At 35.2% G+C, this 24,612-nt stretch overlaps 1 protein-coding gene across 8 annotated transcripts in view; it reads left to right on the top strand.

Annotated features, from left to right (window-relative positions):
* The window catches only part of RYR2 (ryanodine receptor 2), an 805,689-nt gene that overhangs the window by 374,470 nt on the left and 406,607 nt on the right, over positions 1-24,612 (top strand). For all 8 annotated transcript variants that reach the window (XM_033200167.1, XM_033200166.1, XM_033200162.1 and 5 more), the window contains exons 11-12: positions 11,714-11,788; positions 18,029-18,185. In XM_033200167.1, the coding sequence (XP_033056058.1) occupies positions 11,714-11,788; positions 18,029-18,185 (232 nt within the window). The remainder of the gene's footprint in view (positions 1-11,713; positions 11,789-18,028; positions 18,186-24,612) is intronic.

The following is a 24,612-nucleotide window of genomic DNA, read 5'->3' as shown; positions in this document are numbered from 1 at the left end:
CTAAATACAATTATATTTCTATATACTGTTGTTTATATGAAAGAACAGAAAGATAATAGTTCTTCATATTATTTACTTTTGCAACATTTACATATACACATTTGTAGCTTTCCATCCTTCTCTTTTAAAGAGAATAATCAAAGTTTATTTGAGATAGCCTGGTGTTATTTTGTTTATTTTGGAGAAAAAAATGCCCCCAAAACTACCTCCTTTTCTCCCTGCTAATATATTCCTAATATATTTTCATTACTATATTAATATTTGTTGAGCTGGACTACTTAATGATTTTTAAAAAATTAATAGACTTTATTATATACTTTTAGGTTTACAGGAAAATTGAGCAGAAAGCACAGAGAATTCTCCCTCACCAGTTTTCCTGTTATTAACATCTTGTATTAGTGTGGTACTCTTGTTATAAATGATAAAGCAATATTGACACATTATTCTTAATTCTCTAAATTATGCTTACTCAGTGGTGTACATTCTATAGGCTTTGACTAATAACATATATCCACAAGTATCACACACAATCATTTCACTGCTCTAAAAATTCCCTATTCCCCATTTATTCCTTCTTCCCTCCCCTGAACTCCTGAAAAAATAATTTTTTTACTGTCTTCATAGTTTTGCTTTTCTCAGAATGTTAGATAGTTGGAATCATATAGTTATAGCCCTTTCAAACTGGCTTCTTTCACTTAGCAATATGCATACATGGATTCCTCTGTATCTTTTCATGACTTGATAGCTGATTTCTTTACATCACTGAAAAACATTCCAGTGGATGTGTTACACTTTATTCATATTTTGGAAGACATCTTGGTTGCTTCCAAGTTGTGGTAATTAAAAGCTACCATTAATATTTACAAGTTTTGTATAGACCTAATTTATTTGGGTAAATATCAAGGAGCACAACTGGTGAATCCTATGGTAAGAGTATGTTTAGCTTTTTAAGAAACTGCAAAACTGTCTTCCAGAGTCGCTATATCATTTTGTAGTCTCACCAGCAATGAATGGGAATCCTCACCAGCATTTAATGTTGTAGCATTCCAGGTTTTGGGCATGGTAACTGATGAATAGTGATACTCAGGTTGCAAATGATGACATGTGACGTTGAGCATCTTTTTAAATGCTTATTTGTCATCTGTATATCTTTGATGAGATGTCTTAGATCTTTTGGTGAATTTTAAATTGTTGAATTTTAAGAGTTCTTTGCATATTTCGGATCCAGTCCTTTCCCAGATATGTGTTTGCAAATATTGTCTTTCAGTCTCTGGCTTGTCGTTTTATTCTCTTAATAGTGTTTTCTTGCAGATCAGAGGTTTTTAATTTTAATGAAGCCCAAGTTACCAAGTTTTTATTTCATGGAATGTACTTTTGACCTCTAAAACGTCATTGTCAAATGCAAGAACATCTAGATTTTTTCTTATGGTATTTTCTAGCAGTTTTATAGTTCTCTGTGTTACATTTAGGCCTATGGTTCATTTTGAGCTAAATTTAGTGGAAGGTGTCAGGTGTGTTCTAGATTAGTTTTTCTACACATGTGTATAAAGTTGTTCTAGCACTGTTTGTTGAAAGGACTATATTTTCTCCATTGTATTAGGTCTGTGATCCATTTTGAGTTAATTTATGAAGGGTATGGTCTGTGTCTAGATTATCTATCTATCTATCTATCTATCTATCTATGAGGATATCCAATCTTTTCAGTACTATTTGGGGAGAATTTCCATTGAATTACTGATTCTTTGTTAGAGATCAATGTACTGTATTTTGTGGGTCTATTTCTAGGCTCTCTATTCTGTTCCATTGACCTATTTGTCTATTCTTTCACCAACACCACACTGTGTTGATTACTGTAGCTTTATAGTAAGTCTTGAAATCAGATAGTGTCAGTCTCCCAACTTCGTTCTTCTTCAGTATTGTGTTGGCTCTTCTGTGTCTTTCACTTCTCATATAAACTTTAGAATCAGTTTGTTAATATCTACAAAATAACTTGCTGGGATTTTGATTTTGATTGCTTTGAAACTATAGATCAAATTGGGAAGAACTGACATCTTGAAAATATTGAGTCTTCCTTTCCATGAACATGGACTATTTCTCAATTTATTTAGATTTTGTTTGACTTTTTAAATCAGAGTTTTGTAGTTGTCCTTATTTAGATTTTGTACATATTTTGTTAGATTTGTATTTCAGCATTTAATTTTTTGGTATTAGAATAAATAGTATTTTTTACTTTAAATACCTATTGTTCATTGCTGGTGTAGAAGAAATTGATTTTTGTATATTAGTGTCCTGCAACTTTCCTATAATTGTCTATTAGTTTCAGGAGATTTTTGTTGTTATTCTTGATTCTTTGAGATTGGGATAAATAATCATGTCATCTATGAAGAAAAACAGTTTTATTTCTTCCTTCTCAGTCTGCATATATTTAATATCCTTTTCTTATCTTGTTGCATTATCTAGAACTTCTAATACAGTCTTGAGTAGTAGTGGTGAAGAGAACATTCTTAATTTGGTCCTGATGCAGAAGCAACAAGTTTCTCATGATTGAGTATGGTGTTGGCTGTAGATATTCTTTGTAGATGTTCTTTATCAACTTGAGGAAGTTCCCTTCTATTCCTCATTGCCTGAGAATTTGTATTATTAATAGACACTGGATTTTTTCCAAATACTTTTTCTTCATCTATTGATATGATCAATGACTTTTTTCTTTAGCACATTGATATGATGGATTATGCTATGGTTCAGTGATATCTTTATTACCTTATGTGTACAAAAGGAGAAAATATTTATTTTTTGCTATCATACACGTATTCAAACAGTACATCCCTTTTGAAATAAAAAATAGTGATTTCTGGAAATACCTGTTATGACATTTATAGTATATTTTGTTTAGATTATGAAATAACTACTGGTTTTTGAAGGGAGAATTGAATTCTGTGGTATGTCACAGAAATTCTGTGGAATATTCTGTGATATATTCATTGAAAGTGGAGTTTGGATAAATGAAGTAGTATTTTATTACTGCCCTGCTTTGCAGTAACTAAAATACATTGATATGGCTTCTTCTTTGTCCCTATTATATTCTACAGTAACATGTAATTATAATATGAATTGGCAAGGAAATCTTCAGAGCCTAGTAAACTGTTCTTTTCTATTTTTAACATTTGTAATGGATTCATGATCAAAATTTGATGTGACTGATTGAATTGTCTTTTATTATTATTATTTACCTCTTCTGGTGTTCAGTATTTGTTATACACTTTTTCTTGACAAAAAATGAAACCAGAATGTTATGTATTCAGAAAATAGGACTCTGAATAGTTCTGTATCATTTCCCCATTGCTCAAAAGTCATGGTAAATGTAAAAAAGAGAAAAATAAAGTTCACTTAGAGCCCCTCTCAAAGTGTCTGTGATGCTGTAGTAATAATAGACTATGTAAGCTATTCAGCATTACTGCACTAACCTTGTCAGGGCTTTCTTATGTTGAAGAAACAAAAGTAGATTGAAAAATGCCCCAATTGTTCTTTCATGTGGGTTTTTTGGATAAGCCAAGTGCTCTGAAGCACTGTAAATTTGTCTATATTTCTCGTAAGGGGAAAAAAGATCTGTCACAATGTAGATATGAATTCTAGATTTAGAAATGTTATTCAAGATAGATAAGGTAAGACATTTCTCCCAATTTATGAAAGACCCTAGACCCTGGATTTTATCCAGCTAGCTTTCTCTGAGATTAAAATGACCAATAATATGGGTAGAATATTCTAGATCTAGGGTCAACCAATCAAGGTGGTAGGTCAAATCCAGCCCACTGCCTTTTGTTGTAAATAAAGTTTTATTGTTACGCAGCCATCCTATTTTTAAAAACATGTTGTCTATGTTTGCTTTTATACGATAATAACAATTAAATAATGGGACAGAGACCATATGGCTCACAAAACCTAAAATATTTACTAACTGGCCCTTTACAGAAAAAGTAGGCCCGCTCGTGTTTTAGACCACCCTTTCGTGGTGGCAATGAAAGTCATAGTAGTGGGTGTCAAGTCCAACAGTTCTAGAGACAGTGGATCCCTATGCTGGAGCTACAGGAAGGATGACAAAACAGGTGACTTCAGAAGAGGATTTAAATAAGAGAGAAGGTAGGAAAAGAAGTATTCTTTTTAATCTATATAATATATGCATTCTTTTCGGAGCTTGAGTTTTTTGTAGTGTCATTTTACAAGTGTTTGCAATGCATACACAATAGAATGTTATACAACCTTAAAAAAGAAGGCAGTCCTGTCATTTGCAACAACATGGATGAACCTGGAAGACATTATGCTAAGTGAAATAAGCCAGGCACAGAAAGACAAATACTGCACGATTTTACTTATGTGTGGAATTCAAATTCACAGAAGGAGAGAGTAGAATGGTGGTAGCTAGAGGTTGGAAAGATGTTGGTCAAAAGGTACAAAATTTCAGTTAGACAAGAGGAGTAAATGTAAGAGATTTAGTATATTACATGATGACTGTAGTTAATAACCATGTATTCTATACATGGAAATTGTTAAGGGAGTAGATTTTAAGTGTTCTTGCCACAGAAAAATAATAAGTATGAGAGGTGTATTTAGGTATGTATGAGTATTTAGGTATTCCACAATGTATGCATATTTCAAAACATCATGTTATACATTATAAATATATACAATTTTTGTTTGTTAATTAAAAAAACAAAGTATATTGCTGGAGATGCCCAAGAAAGGCGTATTGACTAGTATGTGAATTTTAAGACTGCAAATATATTCAGAATCATTTTGATATAGAGAACTGCTAAAAGCAAACTGAGGTTCATCATGGCTCATGCTTATAATCCCAGCACTTTGGGAGGTTGAGCTGGGCAGATCACTTGAGTCCAGGGGTTCAAGACTAGCCTGGGCAACATGGTGAAACCCTGTCTTTACATAAAATGATACAAAAAATCAGGCAGATGTGATGGCATGTGCTTGTGGTCCCAGCTACTCTGGAGGCTGAGATGGGAGAATTGCTTGAGCCCGGGAGGCAAAAGTTGCAGTGAATAAGATTGCACCATTGTGTTCCAGCCTGGGCGACAGATTGAGATTCTGTCTAAAAAATAAAAGAAAGAAAGAAAGAAAGTATGCAGATATGCCTGAAAAGTAATGCTGATGTGTAAATGCATCAGTTTGCTATCCTGGAGGGAAGGTCCTTAGTTTTCATAGATCTCAGTGACCATGTGACTCCATAAAGGTCAAAAATCACTGCTGAAGAACATGCTGGGCATAATGGGACAGGTAGACAGGGGAGGTGAGCGGAGTAAGGACATGCCGTTTTGTGAAAATGCTCGTGCAGACTTATGGAGAGAATCTCATAGTAAGGAACTGAAGATCCTATGGCAGCCATGTGATTGAACCATCTTGAAAACAGGGCCTCCAGCTCTAGTTCAAACCTCCAGTGACTGCAGCCCCAGCTAACATCTTGACTGCAACCTCACAAGAGACTCCAAGGCAGACACCAAGCAACGAGCACCTAGTTAAGATGCACTGTATTCCTGACCCATAGAAACAGTATAAAATTATGTGTTTATTATATTATTTTTTTAAAAAAGGAATGCTGAGATCCTGCCATTGAATTGCAGGGGGAGGTTAGCACTGAAGTGACTGATTTATGATGAAGCTATTAATAGGTAGGCTTCATTTCCTAGTTATGTTGTCCCGAGCAATTTTATAATTTAGGGACTTTGAATATCAACAAGTATATAATATGATTGATTTAGCAACAGTCCATTCAATTCAGACAAAATATTATTGAGTCTTAACTCCCTATATGGAAGGATTGAATATAAATTATGACCATAATCATGGTCGTGATCATCACCATCACTATCTGCACCCTCAGAGCTGACATTTGTTATGCAAAGACTCTTCTAAGTGGTCTACGTGTGTTATATCACTCATTCATTCTTCACAGTAATCCAGTGAAAATTATTCCCATTTTACATATGAAGAAAATGAGGCAGAGAGGAGGTCAACAGCTTGCACAAGTTCACATGAAGAAGTGACATCTTCAGAAAGTTAGTAGCAAGCAAATGTGAAAGTGAGTCATCAACTTTTAGTTGCCCTGCAGAACAAGCGAGAGAGTAACTGTGATGTCATTGGTTCCCAGAGCCCTGTGGCAGCACTCACAATGAAAGGAAGCGGTTTCCTTGCAGGTTGGAGGTGTCCCTTGCAGTGTGCAATCTTTCATTAATAATGCCTTTTATGATTCTGTACTAAAGTTCACTAATTAGAATTGTGTGCCTTATAAAATTTTATTGTAAATATATGCCCAGCTGTCAAGCTATGAAGAACTTGTAAGGATTTGTGCTTTTATTCATATGCTAATGCTAGTCCTTTCTGGGCCTCAGATTCTGAAGACGAACTATCCTAGCTGTCAAAGTGCCTGCTTTTTACCGAGAAACAAGTGGTTTGACAACTGAGATAAGACTCAATTGTGTTTTATAGCCCAAAATATGAAAATAACTAATTTTATATCAGTGGACAATATTATAATAGTTATAAACAGCGGAATTGGTGGTATCATGGGAAGAATTTGTACTTAGAATAACCTTAAAGGGCCTCTTCAGGCAGTTTTATGCGATCAGCCTGAAATATGAGTTCCTTAATGAAATGTATTATATTGTGGAATAATGTGTTATGTAGGCATAACTTACAGCCTGAAGTCTGAAATCTTTCAAAATACTGTTGAACAAGCCCATACTGCTGGTTATTATACATGCATATTTTTAACATTCCTATTCAGTGAAATTACAGTGACTTTGACTTTGTCTGGTTTATGAGATTAAAATTTTTAAACAAAATTTCTGTTCAAAATAATAACAATGCCCAGTTCTTTTAGCACATACTTATTTTCCCAGTAGCTGTAACACTGTTTTAGTACATTGTAAAAATAGTCTCCAGTTAACAAAGAGCTGCATGAGCTCTTTTGTATTTTCATATCCATCGACCTTCCTGAATTCTGGCATCCTTCCTGCCATTTGCATTAAAATCCCTTGTGATGATTAGCTCAAAAGGTGCTGTTGCTATCAGTCTGTGTAATTTCTTAGAGAATCTTTCTCCCTTTTCAGTCTTCCAGCTGAAAGGGCATTTGCTCTGAGTATAATTGTTTATTTGTATGAGTTTAAAGTTGGTAATGCCATTTGGTAAACTTGTTGTCTTTAGGACAATTGCCCTTCTAGACTCTTGACTTGATACTTGAAATGCATTGTGGGGAAAAGGGACAATCCCTTCATAGAGCAGGTGTATCCCTCTAGGTGGGCTGATTTCTCAATGAGTTTGAATGTCCTTAATGTCCTTTATGATGGGACGGAAATGCCTATGTATTTAAGATCTTGATATTGTAGTGCCAATTTTCAGTCTGAAACAGCCCTTGATTAGACAACCATTGACATTCTGCACTTGCTGTCTTTTAAAATTTTAATAAAAATACCATTAGATTTTTATAAAAGATCATTGTTAAATTCAAAAGATAAAGTTATCAAAGTAAAATATTTGCATGATAATTCCTCACTTTATTGTAGAAATCCATATAATTTTACAAAGATATATTATTCATGCTATTTGTATCTTAGAGACCTTTTAAAATTTTTTTGAGCTTAATTTCTCTATACCTTATGTAATTAATACTAATAGTTTGATGTTCATTATTTGACAACTTTCTCCATGCTCAGATATATGTTTGCATATATACATATATGATAGATTTTTAGTAATAACTTGCACAGAAAATGTACATAGTTTACACTCCTGCATTGTTTTTTTTTCTTTTATTATTATTATTATTATACTTTAAGTTCTAGGGTACATGTGCATAACGTGCAGGTTTGTTACATATGTATACTTGTGCCATGTTGGTGTGCTGCACCCATCAACTCGTCAGCACCCATCAACTCGTCATTTACATCAGGTATAGCTCCCAATGCAATCCCTCCCCCCTCCCTCCTCCCCATGATAGGCCCCAGTGTGTGATGTTCCCCTTCCCGAGTCCAAGTGATCTCATTGTTCAGTTCCCACCTATGAGTGAGAACATGCGGTGTTTGCTTTTCTGTTCTTGCGATAGTTTGCTGAGAATGATGGTTTCCAGCTGCATCCATGTCCCTACAAAGGACACAAACTCATCCTTTTTTATGGCTGCATAGTATTCCATGGTGTATATGTGCCACATTTTCTTAATCCAGTCTGTCACTGATGGACATTTGGGTTGATTCCAAGTCTTTGCTATTGTGAATAGTGCTGCTGTAGTTCAACCATTATGGAAAACAGTATGGCGATTCCTCAAGGATCTAGAACTAGAAGTACCATATGACCGAGCCGTCCCATTACTGGGTATATACCCAAAGGATTATGAATCATGCTGCTATAAAGACACATGCACACGTATGTTCATTGCGGCACTATTCACAATAGCACTCCTGCATCTTATTTAACAGTACATCATTGAGTTTCTTCCTCTATTTTCTGTTGGTTTATTTTGTTCTCTATTTCATGTCTTCAGGCAATTCTTTATGTTTTTTATTTAATAATTAAAGGATTGCAGATTAAAAATGTTCAAAGTTTACCTGTGAATCATAGATTTGTTAAGAAGTACTTTTCTGTTCATTATATTATAGATAGAGTATAATTTTGATTCCCTCTTTGACCCATGAATTATTTAGAAGTTTCTTCGTTTTCCAAGTTGTCAATTTCTTGTCTTTTCAGTATTTGTTTCTAATTTTTTTTGTTCATGATCAGAAAATATGATGAGTAAAAGTCTTTTAAAAATCTGATAACATTTTCTTTGTGGTCAAGTAAAAGACCCTTATTAAAGGTCAAATATATTTAAAAAGCTGTGTCTGTGTGTGAGTGCATCTATTTATATATGTGTGTATACACACACAGATGTGCACAATGTCTGTATTTTGTCATTCAGTCTTATTTAATTAGTCTGAGTGTGCATTGGACTTTTTAAAGCTTTCCAGGTGATTCTAACATACAACCAAGGTTAAGTACCATTGCCAAAATGAAATAATGGATCTAGTCAAGTGGATCTCAAAATATGGACCATCAATATCACCTGGGAATTTGTTGGAAATGCGGATTATTGGGCCTCACCCTAAGACGTGGCCACTCAGAAACTCTGGGGATGCGGCCAGCAACCTCTTTTTAAAAAATTATTTTAATTGACACATAATTGTACATATTTATGGGGTACAATATGATATTTCAATACATACATACAGTATAGAATGGTCAAATCAGCCATTGGCATGTATATCAACTCAAACATTTGTAATTTCTTTTTGTTGGGAACATTCGAAATCCTCTCTTCTAGCTATTTGAAAATATGTGATAAATTGTTAACCACAGTCATGCTATAGTGCTATCAAATACTAGAACTTATATCTCCAATCTACTTGTAATTTTTAAATGACATTCTGTCATTCATAGCAACATGGTTGCACCTAGAGGACGTATGTTAAGTGAGATAAGCAATCTGGGTCTTAAGAAGCCCTCGAAGGGAGAGGATTCTACCTCACTGAAGACTGAGAGCCACTTACCTATGTTAGTGGTTCTACACTGAGGGTGGTTTTGTCCCCAAAGGGACATCTGGCAATGTTGGAGACCTCTTTTGGGTCACAGCTGGTGGGAGGCTACTGGTGGCATTTAGTTGGTAGAGTGCAGGGCTGTAAAGATCCTGCAATGCACAGGACAGCCCAACAGAGAATCATGCAGCCCCAAGCATCAATAGTGCTGCTGTGGAGTAACTTACTTAGACCGTGCTTTCTGAGGCTTGGCTTCCCATTGCAACCAGCGAGAGAGTTTTTAAAGTCCTGACTCCAGATCTGTTTAATGTCATTGGTGAGGGTGCACATAAGGATTTCTAAAAACTATCCATGTGAGTACTGTATGCAGCAAAAGTTGAAAATCACTGTTGTGGACACTGGTTATTGATGGCAAAAACTGCAATAACCTTTGTACCAACCTACTACCTAAAACTCTTAGGTCCTAATGGATGGATTAGGGTGATCCCGAACTAACTGATCACATTTTATCTAAAGAAATAGACAATTATGTACCCCTGTTGTGTTATAATGGGAAGTACAAACACCAATTTGTGAAATGTTCTTGCCAAAATTCAAACTTGGACAAGCTTATAGATTTCTAGATCTCACTACCAATTTAGAGGGATGTGTTAAAAAAAAAACAAAAAAAACAAAAACAAACAAACAAACAAAAAACACCATAGGAAGGCTGTTGGTCAAATCTAGAATGTAGAAAGTCCTTCAGGACATATGGTGCAGACTGATTATCATCTAATAAATGGCAAGAAGGGAAGACAAGAGAGCAATGGGGACTATTCTAGAATAAAAGAAACTGAAGACCCCTAACTGATAAGTGTGTCTTTTTTGTAACTTGATTTGAAAAAGCAACAAGGGAAAATTAAAAACATCTGTGAGGCAATTTGGGAAGTTCAAACACAGACTAGATATTTCATCATATCAAATAATTATTTTTAGAGATGCCTGTGGAGGGGTAAGTAGAGGTTATAGGTAAAACGTGGTTGTCTCTATGGTGATGTCCCATCATTGCTGATGTCGTGTGCTAGGTGTATGGGGATTTATTTTAATATTATCTTGATCTTTGTGTATGTTTGAAATGTTCCACAATAAAGACAGAATGAGGAGGAATATCTAAACAGGTAGGAGGAAAGGCAGGTGAGAAAAAGAAAGTCATGGATTTGGTAACATAAAGGTCACTGGATGAGTTTAACAAAATCTATTTCAGTGGAGAAATGGGTCTGGAAGCAAGATTGGAGCCCACTGGAAACTGACAGGAGTAGACGTGGTATTACTGCCATGTGTGAGGCAGGATAGACTTTCATGTGTTTACATAAGACAGACCCTATAGAGAGGAAGATAGTTAACACTCAGGGAAGAAAGAGGGAATGTGCATCGGCTTTGGTTTCCAAAACAATCTCAAGGCGTTGGTGCAGTCATTAATTTGGATAATTATAGCAATTACTTAGCATTATGTATGACATATTAACACATTATTATTGTGACGGTTTTAGAATTTGGGTGCATGTGATATGCATCCAAAGAAGTTCCATTTTTGAAACTTTTTGGATATTTATATTTTGATATAAATTGCAGATTACAATATTGTTAAAGTATTAAGAATTAGTGTTCTTACATTTCTTTAAAATGCTTTAAATCATCTAAAACAGAATTTGGAAGTGCAAATATTTATATACATATGTCCAAATAATGATACATTAAACTATACCTAAACTTTTCACAGAGTACTTTCATGGACCTAAGTTAGATAAGTAAGGTGAAATCTGTTCACTAGGAGGGAGGGATGGGGAGAAACAGAGAGAGAGAGAGAGAGGAGAGAGAGAGAGAGAGAGAGAGAGAGAGAATATGAATGAGATTAGAGGGAGAAAATGGCAAGAGTATGTTTAAGTCATTGTTTATTCAGGGAAAACTTAGGTTGATCACTGTTACTGTTATTTTAGTTATTTTTATTTCCAGCTATACTGTCTCCTGCCAAAAAAGTATAACTTTAACTGTTTATTCACAGGCTATTTGCTTTTCTCTTCTAATTAGCTTCAAAAAATTAGAATCCAAAGAATGAAACATGTTTAACTCACATTTGGGCTTTTGTTTGTTTGTTGAAACAGAACTGTTCATTATGAAGGTGGCGCTGTGTCTGTTCATGCACGTTCCCTTTGGAGACTAGAGACACTAAGAGTTGCGTAAGTAGAACTTCTAAACACAGCCTAATGCACCAAGTGTACCAAATAGCTCAGTGTTGTGCTTCTATGTCAGCCGGTCATGCTGAAAACTACAGCAAGCAAGTGAACAAAGGAAACACCGAGAAAAAGTGGTGGAGAATTTCTCTTTTGTCTATCTCCGTTCACCTACCTTTATCTTTTCTTAGCCTCAGTTCACTAGCTGTCAAACCTGAGAAATAAGCAGTAATTTTGTACAGTCTGCTTTCGTCTTTAGCCTCATTCGATTTTTTAACATCATCTCATCCCAGACCATGCATCTCTTGGCAGAAATGGCTACTAGGACAGAGTGATGTAAGATTTGGAGACAAGACAAGTTCTTTGCAAGCCTGTCGCACATCTCAGATCTGACAGACTGTGGATTTAACCTTCTAAAAGTACATTTAAAACAGGAAACTTGAACATGAGCAGTAGGACAGAATCATTACTGGAAGTCACTATATTTACTTAAAAATCACTTGATAGCTAAGTACAAATCTGCATTGCAATAAAAGTCACTGTGTATTCATTATAGTAATGAGAGTTTTTATATATTAATATTTATGAAACATATAAATGTATAAAGTATATTTTTCTGATGACTTGTCTGAATATTTCCTTTTAGTTCCTGTAAATGAGTACAATATGATGATGAAGGTGTCATTTTGAACTATTTTAAGTAGAATTAAAATGTTCGTTATTTTTTTTTTAATAATTGGAAGCTTTAGTCCTTTGCCTAAAAGCAGTAAATTTTCACTGTATTTGTTTCCTAGTATATTGGGTTTTAAATACTTTATTGATTTAGGATGGTAATTGATTTGTATTGGGCTTTAAAGACATTATTGATTTAGGATAAGAGACTCTATGGCTGGGAATGAGGGCTATCTTACTCTAGTATAACTGTCTCTCTTTTTTTTTTTTTTTTTGAGATGGAGTCTTGCTCTGTCGCCAGGCTGGAGTGCAGTGGTGCAATCTTGGCTCACTGCACGCTCTGCCTCCCAAGTTCACACCATTCCCCTGCCTCAGCCTCCCGAGTAGCTGGGATTACAGGTGCCCGCCACCATGCCCGGCTATAATTTTTTGCATTTTTGGTAGAGACGGGGTTTCACCGTGTTAGCCAGGATGGTCTCAATCTCCTGACCTCATGATCCGCCTGCCTCAGCCTCCCAAAGTACTGGGATTACAGGTGTGAGCCACCACTCTCAGCCTGTTCTAACTATCTTTATAGACATTTTATTTTGAGATTATTGCCTGTCTAATGGTGATGAGAATAGTTTAGTAGCCTTCAGTTGTTTTTGCTTATGTGACCCATACAATAATTTTGAAAAATTATTTTCAAAATGTATTTTCTGTACATTCTTGAACATTGTGAGGTTGACATAGAAATCCTTTATCAGTTTAGATGCATAGAATATAACTTCCAGTGGGCAGGGCACGGTGACTTCACGCCTGTAATCCCAGCACTTTGGGAGGCCAAGGCCGGTGGATCACTATGTCAGGAGATCGAGACCATCCTGGCTAACGCGGTGAAACCCTGTCTCTACTAAAACTACAAAACATTAGCTGGGCATGGTGGCAGGTGCCTGTAGTCCCAGCTACTCGGGAGGCTGAGGCAGGAGAATGGCGTGGACCCGGGAGGCGGAGCTTGCAGTGAGCCGAGATTGCACCACTGCACTCCAGCCTGGGCGACTAAGCGAGACTCCGTCTCAAAAAAAAAAAAAAAAAAAGAATATAACTTCCAGTGTATTGTAAATACTGATACTTTAAAATAAAATGGTTACATCACCCTTTTCAAAGTATCCAGTTGACTGTAAGTAATGCTGTGGTTTAATACCTTTGTTTATTGAAAATGTTCCTCTTTAACAATAAAAATAAATATTATTCAGTTTTTCCTTTTTACTACATCCTACTCCTGTGCAACAAAAATATTCATATAAATTAATTTCTTATATTTCTTATGTTAGTAAGTCTATAACTTTAAAAAGTTATTCTATATTGTCATTAATAACTAATTGATAATATTAAATTTCTTTTATATAGAGGCACAATTGATCAAATCTGCCTAAATATTAAAACTTTTGGTAAATACTCAAAAGAAAATTTTTATTAGAAATGCATATCATAATGAGAAAAGAAGAGACAGACTTCTAAGGCAAACAAAGGAAAACTCATAGCTTTTATATGTTTTGTAATTATTCAGATTATTTAAGGAAAGGGATTTTAAGTATTACTCATATTTTTTACTTTGTGTATTATAAAAATGAAAGATCACAGAATCATTTATACTAATTAATTGTATAAATAATTACTAATTATATATATAATTAAATTGTCACTATAAGTGCAGTTTAGAGAGGTTGTGTCACCCTTATAAAACAGATAGAAGGTGTGTTTTCAAAATTTAGAGACATGCCTATACTTCATGATTGAGAGCTTAAAGAAATATTTGTCTTTTTTGTAGAGAGAGACCCTAAATCTATCTTATTTTTGGTTAAAAAATAGCACAAGAGCTTCTGAAAACCTGACAGGACTTTGTTTTTATTGTTATCAATATTATTGATGAGCTGTGACTACATAAATCTAGATTATTCTGCAAACTTCTGCATTAAGTAGGCTTGATCCTGTCTCTCTACTGTTGCTTATGTTTGTATTTTAAAATAGAAGTTTGGAGTTTATTTTCACTTTGATTATGGATGATCAATATAAAGAAAGGACATGATCTTATGGTCAGTCACAGGGGAAAGGGGATGCTAATTGCTTCTCGGAGTCCAGATGTCACTGAGGGGAACACCACAGAGAAGGCAGAGCACACAGTTTTTCAACCATTTAGCAGCTTAAAGAGAGATGTTTTGCTCTTCTCTGTGACCCTTGATTAAATTTCACCTTCCTGTCTAGCACTAGGAAAGTAGGAGATTCATATGTATAGAATATAATTATTTTAAGAAGTTTTTCACATTACACTGACTCTTTAACCTACTTTGGCTTTATTGTAGATATGTAAATGGAGCTACATTCAGTTTAGGGGCTTTTATTTTTTTAAATTAAATCCCTTTCATTCTAGGAAGTTTACGTGTCTTATATGCAATGGCCACATAATTACTACTTTTGCTTTATATTTAGGAATTTATAGTGAAGATCCTGACTTTGTTTATGATACAATTATATTGCCTAATGTCAATGTTTATATTCAATATTTGGGATACTCGGTCTTCTCTTTTCTCCAATGAGATCCTAAACTATATATTTGTTGTAGTTGATGTGGTCCATTCATTATATATTTTATACTGCATACACAAATAAAATTATTGTCAGAAGTTTTTCAGTATCATAGCCTTTTTAATAAATGGTTTTGATGTAGGGAGTTAAATTGAATAGAAAATGCTCTCCTATATTGTACTCCAAGGCAAAATTATAGGGATATTGTAAGTGAGATATATATTGGTTCCTGTAATAGGAATAATCATTGAAATAAAAACTATGAATTACATATAGTTCAAGTTCTATTTTTTATGTTACAAATAAACAAAATTAAAGGGTGACATATCATAAAGAAGTACTCACTATTCCCCAATTTGCTTTGAGGTAATTTTGAGTAAATATCAATAATACGTAGGGCACAGTTTTTGATGTTACCATAGGAAATTGCTTTATAAAACTCCATTACTATTGCCAATTTTAGTTTTTCCTACATACGATTTTCTTGTTTCTTGATACTTTTGGGTTTGCCCTCTCATTTGGGAGGAGGTGGAGGTCTGGGCATGTGAGACCAGGCTAGTTTGAGTGGCTGGATGGGAAAGCAAATGTGCTATTGTGCTTAGACTTTGCAGTGGTTTTGCCAAAAACTGGCCACATTCGTTCCGTTTCTACCAGAATCCTCTTAGAGACTTGAAAGGAGCACTGGTACATATGAGTTCTATTGAATAGAACTGAGCTCAGAACATCTTCCAGATGCACTAGTAAATACTATATAGCTGATCAAAATTTTGAGCTATTTTGAAAATGAAGGTGTGTTCTCTGATGATTAAGATGAAATATTATTTGGAAGTTATTCATTATTTCCAAAATTAATATTTTCCAAATATTTCATTGTTTTTCAAATAATGGAAACAAATATTAAAAATAATTTTGGCTGGGCACAGGGTGGCTCATGCCTGTAATCCCATCACTTTGGGAGGCTGAAGGGGGCTGATCATGAGGTCAGGAGAACAAGACCATCCTGGCTAACATGGTGAAACCCCATCTCTACTGAAAATACAAAAATATAGGGCATGGTGGCATGCGCCTATCGTCCTGGCTACTCAGGAGGCCGAGACTACAGAATCGCTTAAACCCGGCAGGCGGAGGCAGAGGTTACAGTGAGCCAAGATCGCACCACTGTACTTCAGCTTGGGTGACAGAGCGAGAATCCGTCTTAATAATAATAATAATCATAATAGTGGTTTTCATAGTATTTGCAACCAATACACTTAATTTTATAAGAGGAGGATTTTTAGAAGCTTGTTTATTTCCAAAATAGAAATACTTTAATATGCTATTATTGGTAACAAACTTTAACTTCATTTTAAGACAATACTGTGTTATCTGGTTTTATTAGTACATGGTTATTAACTTAGTTGGGGGACTTTCCAAATTATTGTCCTTATAAACAAATTCATGTGAAAATGAACTTGTTATAACATTCTACTGCTAATTTTCTATGCTAATATCTCAAGTCAGAAATCTGGGTTAGGAAAACAACATTAAATTGATTTATAATTTACTAAAAGATTGCTAGCTTTGAAACAAGTATTCTCAATTTGTAGAACACAAACATTTTTAATGAGTCTATATAAACCCAAGTTTATTAAGTAATAAGATTATATTGAAACTCTCCATATATTTACTTTTTTTTTGACTCATTGTATTTTGACAAAATCATCCACTGTAAGCTGTCTTTTAAAAAGTTATCCTTACATTTCATTTTCTGCTTGTTGTTGACATATGAAGCTTTACAACATGCATTATTTTTAGAGTATACACTTTTTCTTCATAAAATATCTGGCTGTATACAGTTTGTGCTTTTTGACCTTGAACTGGAAATTGTCTTATGTGTAATTTGCCATTTCCTTTTTATGTTTATTTGCTTGTTGAATCTTTTCTACTCACTTGTTTTTAGTTTTCTTGCATGCTTTGATCTTAAGCTTGTCTCTTGTCAATGATATATATGGGCTGTCCTCATTTTGCATGGTACGGTGTTAAGGGAAAGTCATGTACAATAGAACTGTGCCATCACTCTGCACCTTAGCATGGTTAAAGCTCCTAAATGCACAACCTTCAGTTAACAAGGTAATGTGCAAAGCAAGAACAGCTTGTGTTTTGATTTTTCTATTTTATCCTACCTGAAAGTCATTTTATTTAATTTTAATAGACAAATGATAATTGTACATACTTATGGGGTAGAAAGTGATGTTTTAATACAGGTAATGTATACTGATCAGATCAGAGTAATTAGCATATCCATCATCTCAAACATTTATCATTTCTGTGCATTAAGAACATTCAGTATCCTTTAAAGCAAATTTTTAATGATCATCACTTATCTTTTTACTGAAACATTCTATATTTTCTGTTTATTACATTTTTTTCTGACTTTTTTAGAATGTTCATTTTCTTGGTTTATCTTTTTTGTTCATTGGACTCTAATAATGTAATTATTCCACAATATTGAAATGTAAAGTGTAAGAGTACATTTATTTTGTCAAGTAAATATAGTCTAACTATATTTAATCACACTTAGACATTGACCACAATACTATTTTTCAAGTCTGTGCAAATACAACAGTTTTTAGCTAGTAAATGCTGAAATATTATTTGAAGTTATACTTCCTGCATTATCTGCACTAGAGCTTGACTAACTATATTAGAGGTTGACTTGGAGCACAAGTTCTTAGTTGTCTCTGCATAGAATAGGGTGCTGTGTGGATAGTATGGTATTTAAAGTCAGAACACCTTGAGTTAAATTTAACTTCTTCTTACTATAAGGTTTATGACTTTGTATATTACTTAATCATTCTGAAGAGCCTTTTTGTTATTTGTGAAATGAAATTAATATCACTAACATCCTAAGTTTTTTGAGAACATTAAGTAAGACAATATATATGACTGTTCACTGTCTGACATGTTTCAATAGCTGCTCCTTCTGTGATTGTGGGTGCTGTTGGATCAAATCCTAACTGTTTTCATTAGGTGGAGTGGAAGCCACATAAGATGGGGCCAGCCATTCCGACTACGCCATGTCACAACAGGAAAATACTTGAGTCTCATGGAAGACAAAAACCTTCTACTCATGGACAAAGAGAAAGCTGATGTAAAATCAACAGCATTTACCTTCCGGTCTTCCAAGGTGAGACAGAAAACACTTTGGGTTTCCTATACATGTTACCCTGTCATGTTTCCTTTGATGTTAGAAATGAGAAAAGAAATGAGAAAAGAAATGATGTAAGTATGTCATATGTGTATTTCTAAATTCCCAGTTTCTCTTCCATCCATTCCTCTCCAGTAAAACCAATTTTCTTAACCATTAAAACCTGCCTATAGAAACAACCTAAATGTACACTAACGGGTAATGATTACGTAAAGGCTAATGATTGCATAAATCATACTGTATACATACATGTTGGAATAGTATGAAGCTGTCAAAAATACAAAAATACCTATTATACATCATCAAAGGAAAAATGTTTCATGTGGTTTATGGTTCTTAAAACACATCCATCCAGCTCCTAACTGTTTTCTTAAGCATTGACAGCATACAGTGACCACAGATATTATGATGTTTTTGGGTTACAGTATGAGGATAAAGCACACTGGAATCTGTGTCTCAAAGATACATTTATACATCCATTCTTATATGCAGACCTTTATCCTTATCCCTACTGAATCATTTTTATGATAATTGCTATATTAGTCCATTTTCACACTGCTATAAAGAAATACCTGAGACTGGGTGATCTATAATGAAAAGGAGTTTAATTGACTTACACTTCTGTGTGGCTGGGAAGGCCTCAGGAAACTTACAATCATGACAGAAGGGGAAGCAGGCAAATCTTACATGGTGGCAGGCGAGAGAGCAAGAGAGTGAGTGTGAAGGGGGAAGCATCAAACACTTAAAAAAAACATAAGATCTCGTGAGAACTTAGGAGAACAGCATGGGGGAAACTCCCCCCATGACCCAATCACCTCTTTCCCTCAACATGTGAGGATTACAAATTGAGATGAGATTTGGGTGGGGACACAGAGTCAAACCATATCAATTGCATATTTCTGTTCATAATGTAATGAAGGTTGTGAAACTTGGGAAAGATGATTGGAACAATATTAAGCTACTAACTAGCTTTCATCTTAGAAAGGCAAAACTTTGTTCCTTTAAATAGATAAAGATCTGACTTTGTATTTCTGCGATTAGTACATACTCCTTGGTATAGGCATCTTCACAGTGTTATTCAGGGCTCATTAAAAAAAAACATATTATTTTGTTCTTTCACTACTAGGAAATTCTTAGGATTCAATCACCCTTCCCCATATTTTGTATGCTGGCTCAATTCAAGTTGGATTTTTGATAGCAGTGTTATTAGATCAGGAAAAGATGTTAAGTAACATGTATAATACATTCAAAACAAGGTCATGATTTGGCTTAGTAGAACTATAATACATGCACTACAATGCTTTTTCAATATTGGATTAGGTTTAAATTTTTACTTTGCCTCTCTCTAGAGATCTATATGTTAGGTAAAATCTTCTAAATATTTTACAAGCCTTAATAAATGATTATTTCCTGTTTAGGTAAAACATTTACCCTAAAAGCCCAATTTTCTGTGTGCTTAATAAATTCCATTTTATTAATCTTATTATGGTGTCCTGTCACAGCATAGGATTGGCAGCATAAACACAAATATTTATTGAACTTTGAAGGTGTCCCACAGAGCTTATATTTGCAGTTGTCACCAGCGGCCACTGACTACTTTATTTCTACATGAGGTCTATGGCCTGGATTGCTCCAGTGAGTACAGAAAATAGAGAACATTAATTTTCCTAATTATGAAAATAAACTATTTCACTATACTCTTAATAATGTATTTCATATAAATAATATCTAACATATAAGAAAACATATTTATCATTTAGAGTGATAATTGTAAAAAACAAAATTAAAAGTAGTTATTTACAGCTACTTAAAAGTTTTTTAGTGCTTTAATCATATTTCATTTCTTCTGATTTTGAAAGCAGTACATGTTTGTCTTAGAAAGTTTAGAAAATAGAAAAAAAAGTAGGAGTAAGAACTACCTAATTATGCAGAATATCAACATTTAGATGAATTTCCTTCCTAATCGTTTTCTTTTACTATATAAATGCACACAACCTTGCAACGTGGGGATTAGGGATCACCAATACCCCTCCCCCATGCAATTGAAATCTACATTTTGACTCTCCAAAAACTTAACTACCAATAGCCTATTGTTGACTGGAAACCTTACTGATAACATCGTTGATTAACACATATTTTTAGTGTTGTATATATTACAAACTGTATTCTTACAATAAAGAAAAGAAATAAAATATTATTAAGAAAACTATAAGGAAGGTTGGGCGCGGTGGCTCACGCCTGTAATCCCAGCACTTTGGGAGGCTGAGGCAGGTGAATCTGACCAACATGGTGAAACGTCGTCTCTACTAAAAATGCAAAAATCAGCCAGGCGTGGTGGCATGTGCCTGTAGTCCCAGCTACTCGGGAGGCTGAAGCAGAAAAATCGCTTGAACTTGTGAGGCAGAGGATGCAATTAGCTGAGATCATGCCACTGCACTCCACTCTGGGTGATAGAATGAGACTCTGTCTCAAAAAAAAAAAAAAAGCCATAAGGAAGATAAAATATATTTTCTATGCCTTAGGTGGAAGTGGACCTTCAACAAAATTGGTCTTTGTTTTCATGGTGAGTAGGCTGAGGAGGAGGAGGAAGAAGAAGAGGGGCTGGTCTTGTTGTCTCAGAGATATCAGAGATGAAGGAAAATGCATGTATAAGTGGACCTGCACAGTCCAAATTCATGTCCTTCAAGAATCAACTGTACATTACAAAATATGACTGTAGTTTTGTGTTCTGCTTTCATGAGGATGTATAGTAGGTATTTTTATATTTTATATTTTTGACAGCTGTATACTATCCCAGTATGTATGTATACACCATGATTTATGCAATCATTACTCTTTATGTAATCATTACACTTTATGGTACATTTAGGTTGTTTCTATAGTTACATAATATATACATATATTCATGCATATATATTATTATAAATAAAACTCAAACCAAAATAAGTTGTGGGGAGATCAGAAGTAATTCTGAAAAGACAGTATCCTGAATGAACATTCCCAATGCCTTTCTCTTTCAACTCCTGTTCTGCAACACACCAAATGGTAGAAGATGCCTCTGAATCTATGAGTTAACTGGAGAGCTCCAGGAAAGACAGTCAGGGTAGGTCTTTATTCTCCATTGTGAGAATAGAGAGGCACAGCTGGTAAAACCTCATTATCCTTACAAAGCATCTGTACCTATATATTTGCTCTGTGGGCTCTTAGAGGGTTGCTACAGTGGGGTGCTCAGTGGACCTCATGGTAGGCCAGAATTGCTCCTTGTCTCTGTAACTGGAAAGCACAGTTAATCCCATTATGGGGACATGGGCTTCTTTCTTAAATCTAGCTAGCAGAGAGGGGTGGGAATTTGCTAGTTTATCTACTGATAGCACCTCTGTCCAGAAAGAAAAAAATTCAGCCCACTAAAGAAGAACCAATTATTTGATGGTAGAAACCCTTTTCAAGTAAAGAAAGTGGTACCTAGGCCGGGCGCGGTGGCTCAAGCCTGTAATCCCAGCACTTTGGGAGGCCGAGGCGGGCGGATCACGAGGTCAGGAGATCGAGACCATCCTGGCTAACACGGTGAAACCCCGTCTCTACTAAAAAATACAGAAACCTAGCCGGGCGAGGTGGCGGGCGCCTGTAATCGCAGCTACTCGGGAGGCTGAGGCAGGAGAATGGCGTAAACCCGGGAGGCGGAGCTTGCAGTGAGCCGATATCCGGCCACTGCACTCCAGCCTGGGCGACAGAGTGAGACTCCGTCTCAAAAAAAAAAAAAAAAGAAGGTGGTACCTATTAAAATGACGTTCAGCTTTTTGACAATAAATTAGAAAAACTAGGAGAAATTGGTACCCTCCTAGCAAAATATAACTTACCCAAATAAAATCTCGAAGAGGTAGAAAAACATGAACTGGTACATCACAATGGAAGACATTGGAATGATTTGCCAAACTTGAGTGTTTTTAAAAGCTGGGAGCCTGTGGTGGGAAGATCTCTTGAGCCCAGGAGTTCGTGGCTGCAGTGAGCTATGATCATGCCCACTGCATTCCAGCCTGGGCAACACAGTGAGACCAAGACTCTATAGAAAAACTAAAAGTAAAAAATAAAATAAACAGGCAGAATACATCTAACAAAAATTGGAGGAAAAAAAGGAAGAGTGAAATGTACAGTAGGTGCTCCAATTGCCTTCTATGAAACAGAAGTCAAAGATCTTCTTAAGACTGAAAACTCAAGTAATGGAAGCATAAATATTTAACAGCCAAAAAGGAAACACTCAAATATAATAACATTTACTAAAACAAGATGATGGAAGAGAGAAAAGTTAGTAAGAGAAAGAGGAACATGCTACCTTTTTCATCATGCATAATCCAGCCTAATAAAAAGAAGTAAAGGGTTACTAAAGAGTCAGATGCATAAACACTGTCACAGACATACAGACAATGAGGAAAATTAGACCACAGAGTGAATGGCTCTAAAAAAAGTACGAAAACAGAAAACCTAAAATGCTACACAGTGAAAACCTAAAATATGGCCCACTCTATTTGCTTATCAATATATATACATGGACTGTATCACAATTTAAAATTAAATAATTTCATATTGGGGGATGCAGTATAAATTATACTGACATTACAAGGCAAATCTAAAACAACTTTATTTGGAAAGGTTGGAAATAAAAAGATGGCTGGTGGAATACCAAGAAAATACAAACAGGCCGGGTGCGGTGGCTCATCCCTGTAATCCCAACACTTTGGGAGACCAAGGCAGGTGGATCACTGGAGGTCAGGAGTTTAAGATCAGCCTGGCCAACATGGTGAACCCCGTCTCTACTAAAAATACAAAAGTTAGCTAGGCGTGCTGGCATGCACCTGTAATCCCAGCTGCTTGGGAGGCTGAAGCAGGAGAATTGCCTGACCCTGGGAGGTGGAGGTTGCAGTGAGCCTAAATTGCGCCACTGCACTCCAGCCTGGGCAACAGAGGGAGACTCTGCCATAAAAAAAAAAAAAAGTCATCTGATCTTAATATCAGACGAGGTAGAATTCAGGCAAAGTAAAGCATTGCAGGAGACAAAAAAGGATATTTCATGGTACTGAAGAGTGCAAGTCACTGAAGTTGTAACAGTTGTTAAATTTACATAACAAGGTAGTATTCATAAAACAAGATAGTATTCATAAAACAATAAAAAGTGGGCAAAGGATATGAACACTCTCAACAGAAGATATTTATGTGGCCAAGAAACATGAAAAAAAGCTCGACATCACTGATCGTTAGAGAAATGCAAATCAAAACCACAATGAGATACCATCTCATATCAGTCAGAATGGTGATTATTAAAAAGTCAAGAAACGACAGATGCTGGTGAGCCTGTGGAGCAACAGGAAGGCTTTTACATTGTTGATGGGAATATAAATTAATTCAACCATTGTGGATGACAGTGTGACGATTCCTCAAGGATCTAGAACCAGAAATACAATTCGACCTAGCAATCCCATTACTGGGTATATACCCAAAGGAATATAAATCAGTCTATTGTAAAGATATACGTGCACATGTTTATTGCAGCACTATTCACAATAGCAAAGACATGGAATAAACCCAAATGCCCATCAATGATAGGCTGGATAAAGAAAATGTAGTACATATACACCATGGAATACTATGCAGCCACAAAAAGAAATGAGATCATGTCCTTTGCAGGGACACGGATGAAGCTGGAAGCCATCATCCTCAGCGAACTAACACAACAACAGAAAACCAAACACTGCATGTTCTCACTCATAAGTGGGAGTTGAACAGTGAGAACACATGGACACAGGGAGGGGAACATCACGCACCAGGGCCTGTTGGTAGCGGGGTGCGAGGGGAGGGAGAGCATCAGGACATCTTTCTCATTTGATTCTTTCTCTAGTAATCCTAATTCTCCTGGAGGTAAAAGAATACCCATGGCAAAGCAGGTTATTCATGTGGAAATGGAAATGCAAAAAGGGAAAAAAGTATAATAACATACTTCAAAGATATTCTTATATAGCCTTTCATCCGTTGAACTATGTGTTTTTAAGCTGGGGTTGGGGGTGGGAGAGTACAGTCTTACAGAAATAAAGTGAAACTTGTAGGTAAAAATATATGTGCAAGTTAATTTCATCATTCTTTGTCGTGACAAAAAATGGAAAAGTCACAAATTTGCAATAAAAATTATTCTATATCTATAATATTAAGTGGTATTAGCTGTCAAAATATATTGATCTGGAAAGATATCCTTATAAATATCATTGAGTAAAACAATATTTTATTGGATGTATTTTTCATGGCTATCTTTCCAGATCAATATATCAATATATTGTTATATATATCTCCAGATCAATATATATTGTTATGTATATAACATACATAACATTCATATATAACACCTATAACATCTATATGA

Source organism: Trachypithecus francoisi, unplaced genomic scaffold, assembly GCF_009764315.1.
Source record: "Trachypithecus francoisi isolate TF-2019V2 unplaced genomic scaffold, Tfra_2.0 Lachesis_group5, whole genome shotgun sequence".
Lineage (NCBI taxonomy): Eukaryota > Metazoa > Chordata > Mammalia > Primates > Cercopithecidae > Trachypithecus > Trachypithecus francoisi.
Note: the sequence above shows the minus strand (reverse complement) of the source record. Positions and strands in the feature narration are given on the sequence as shown.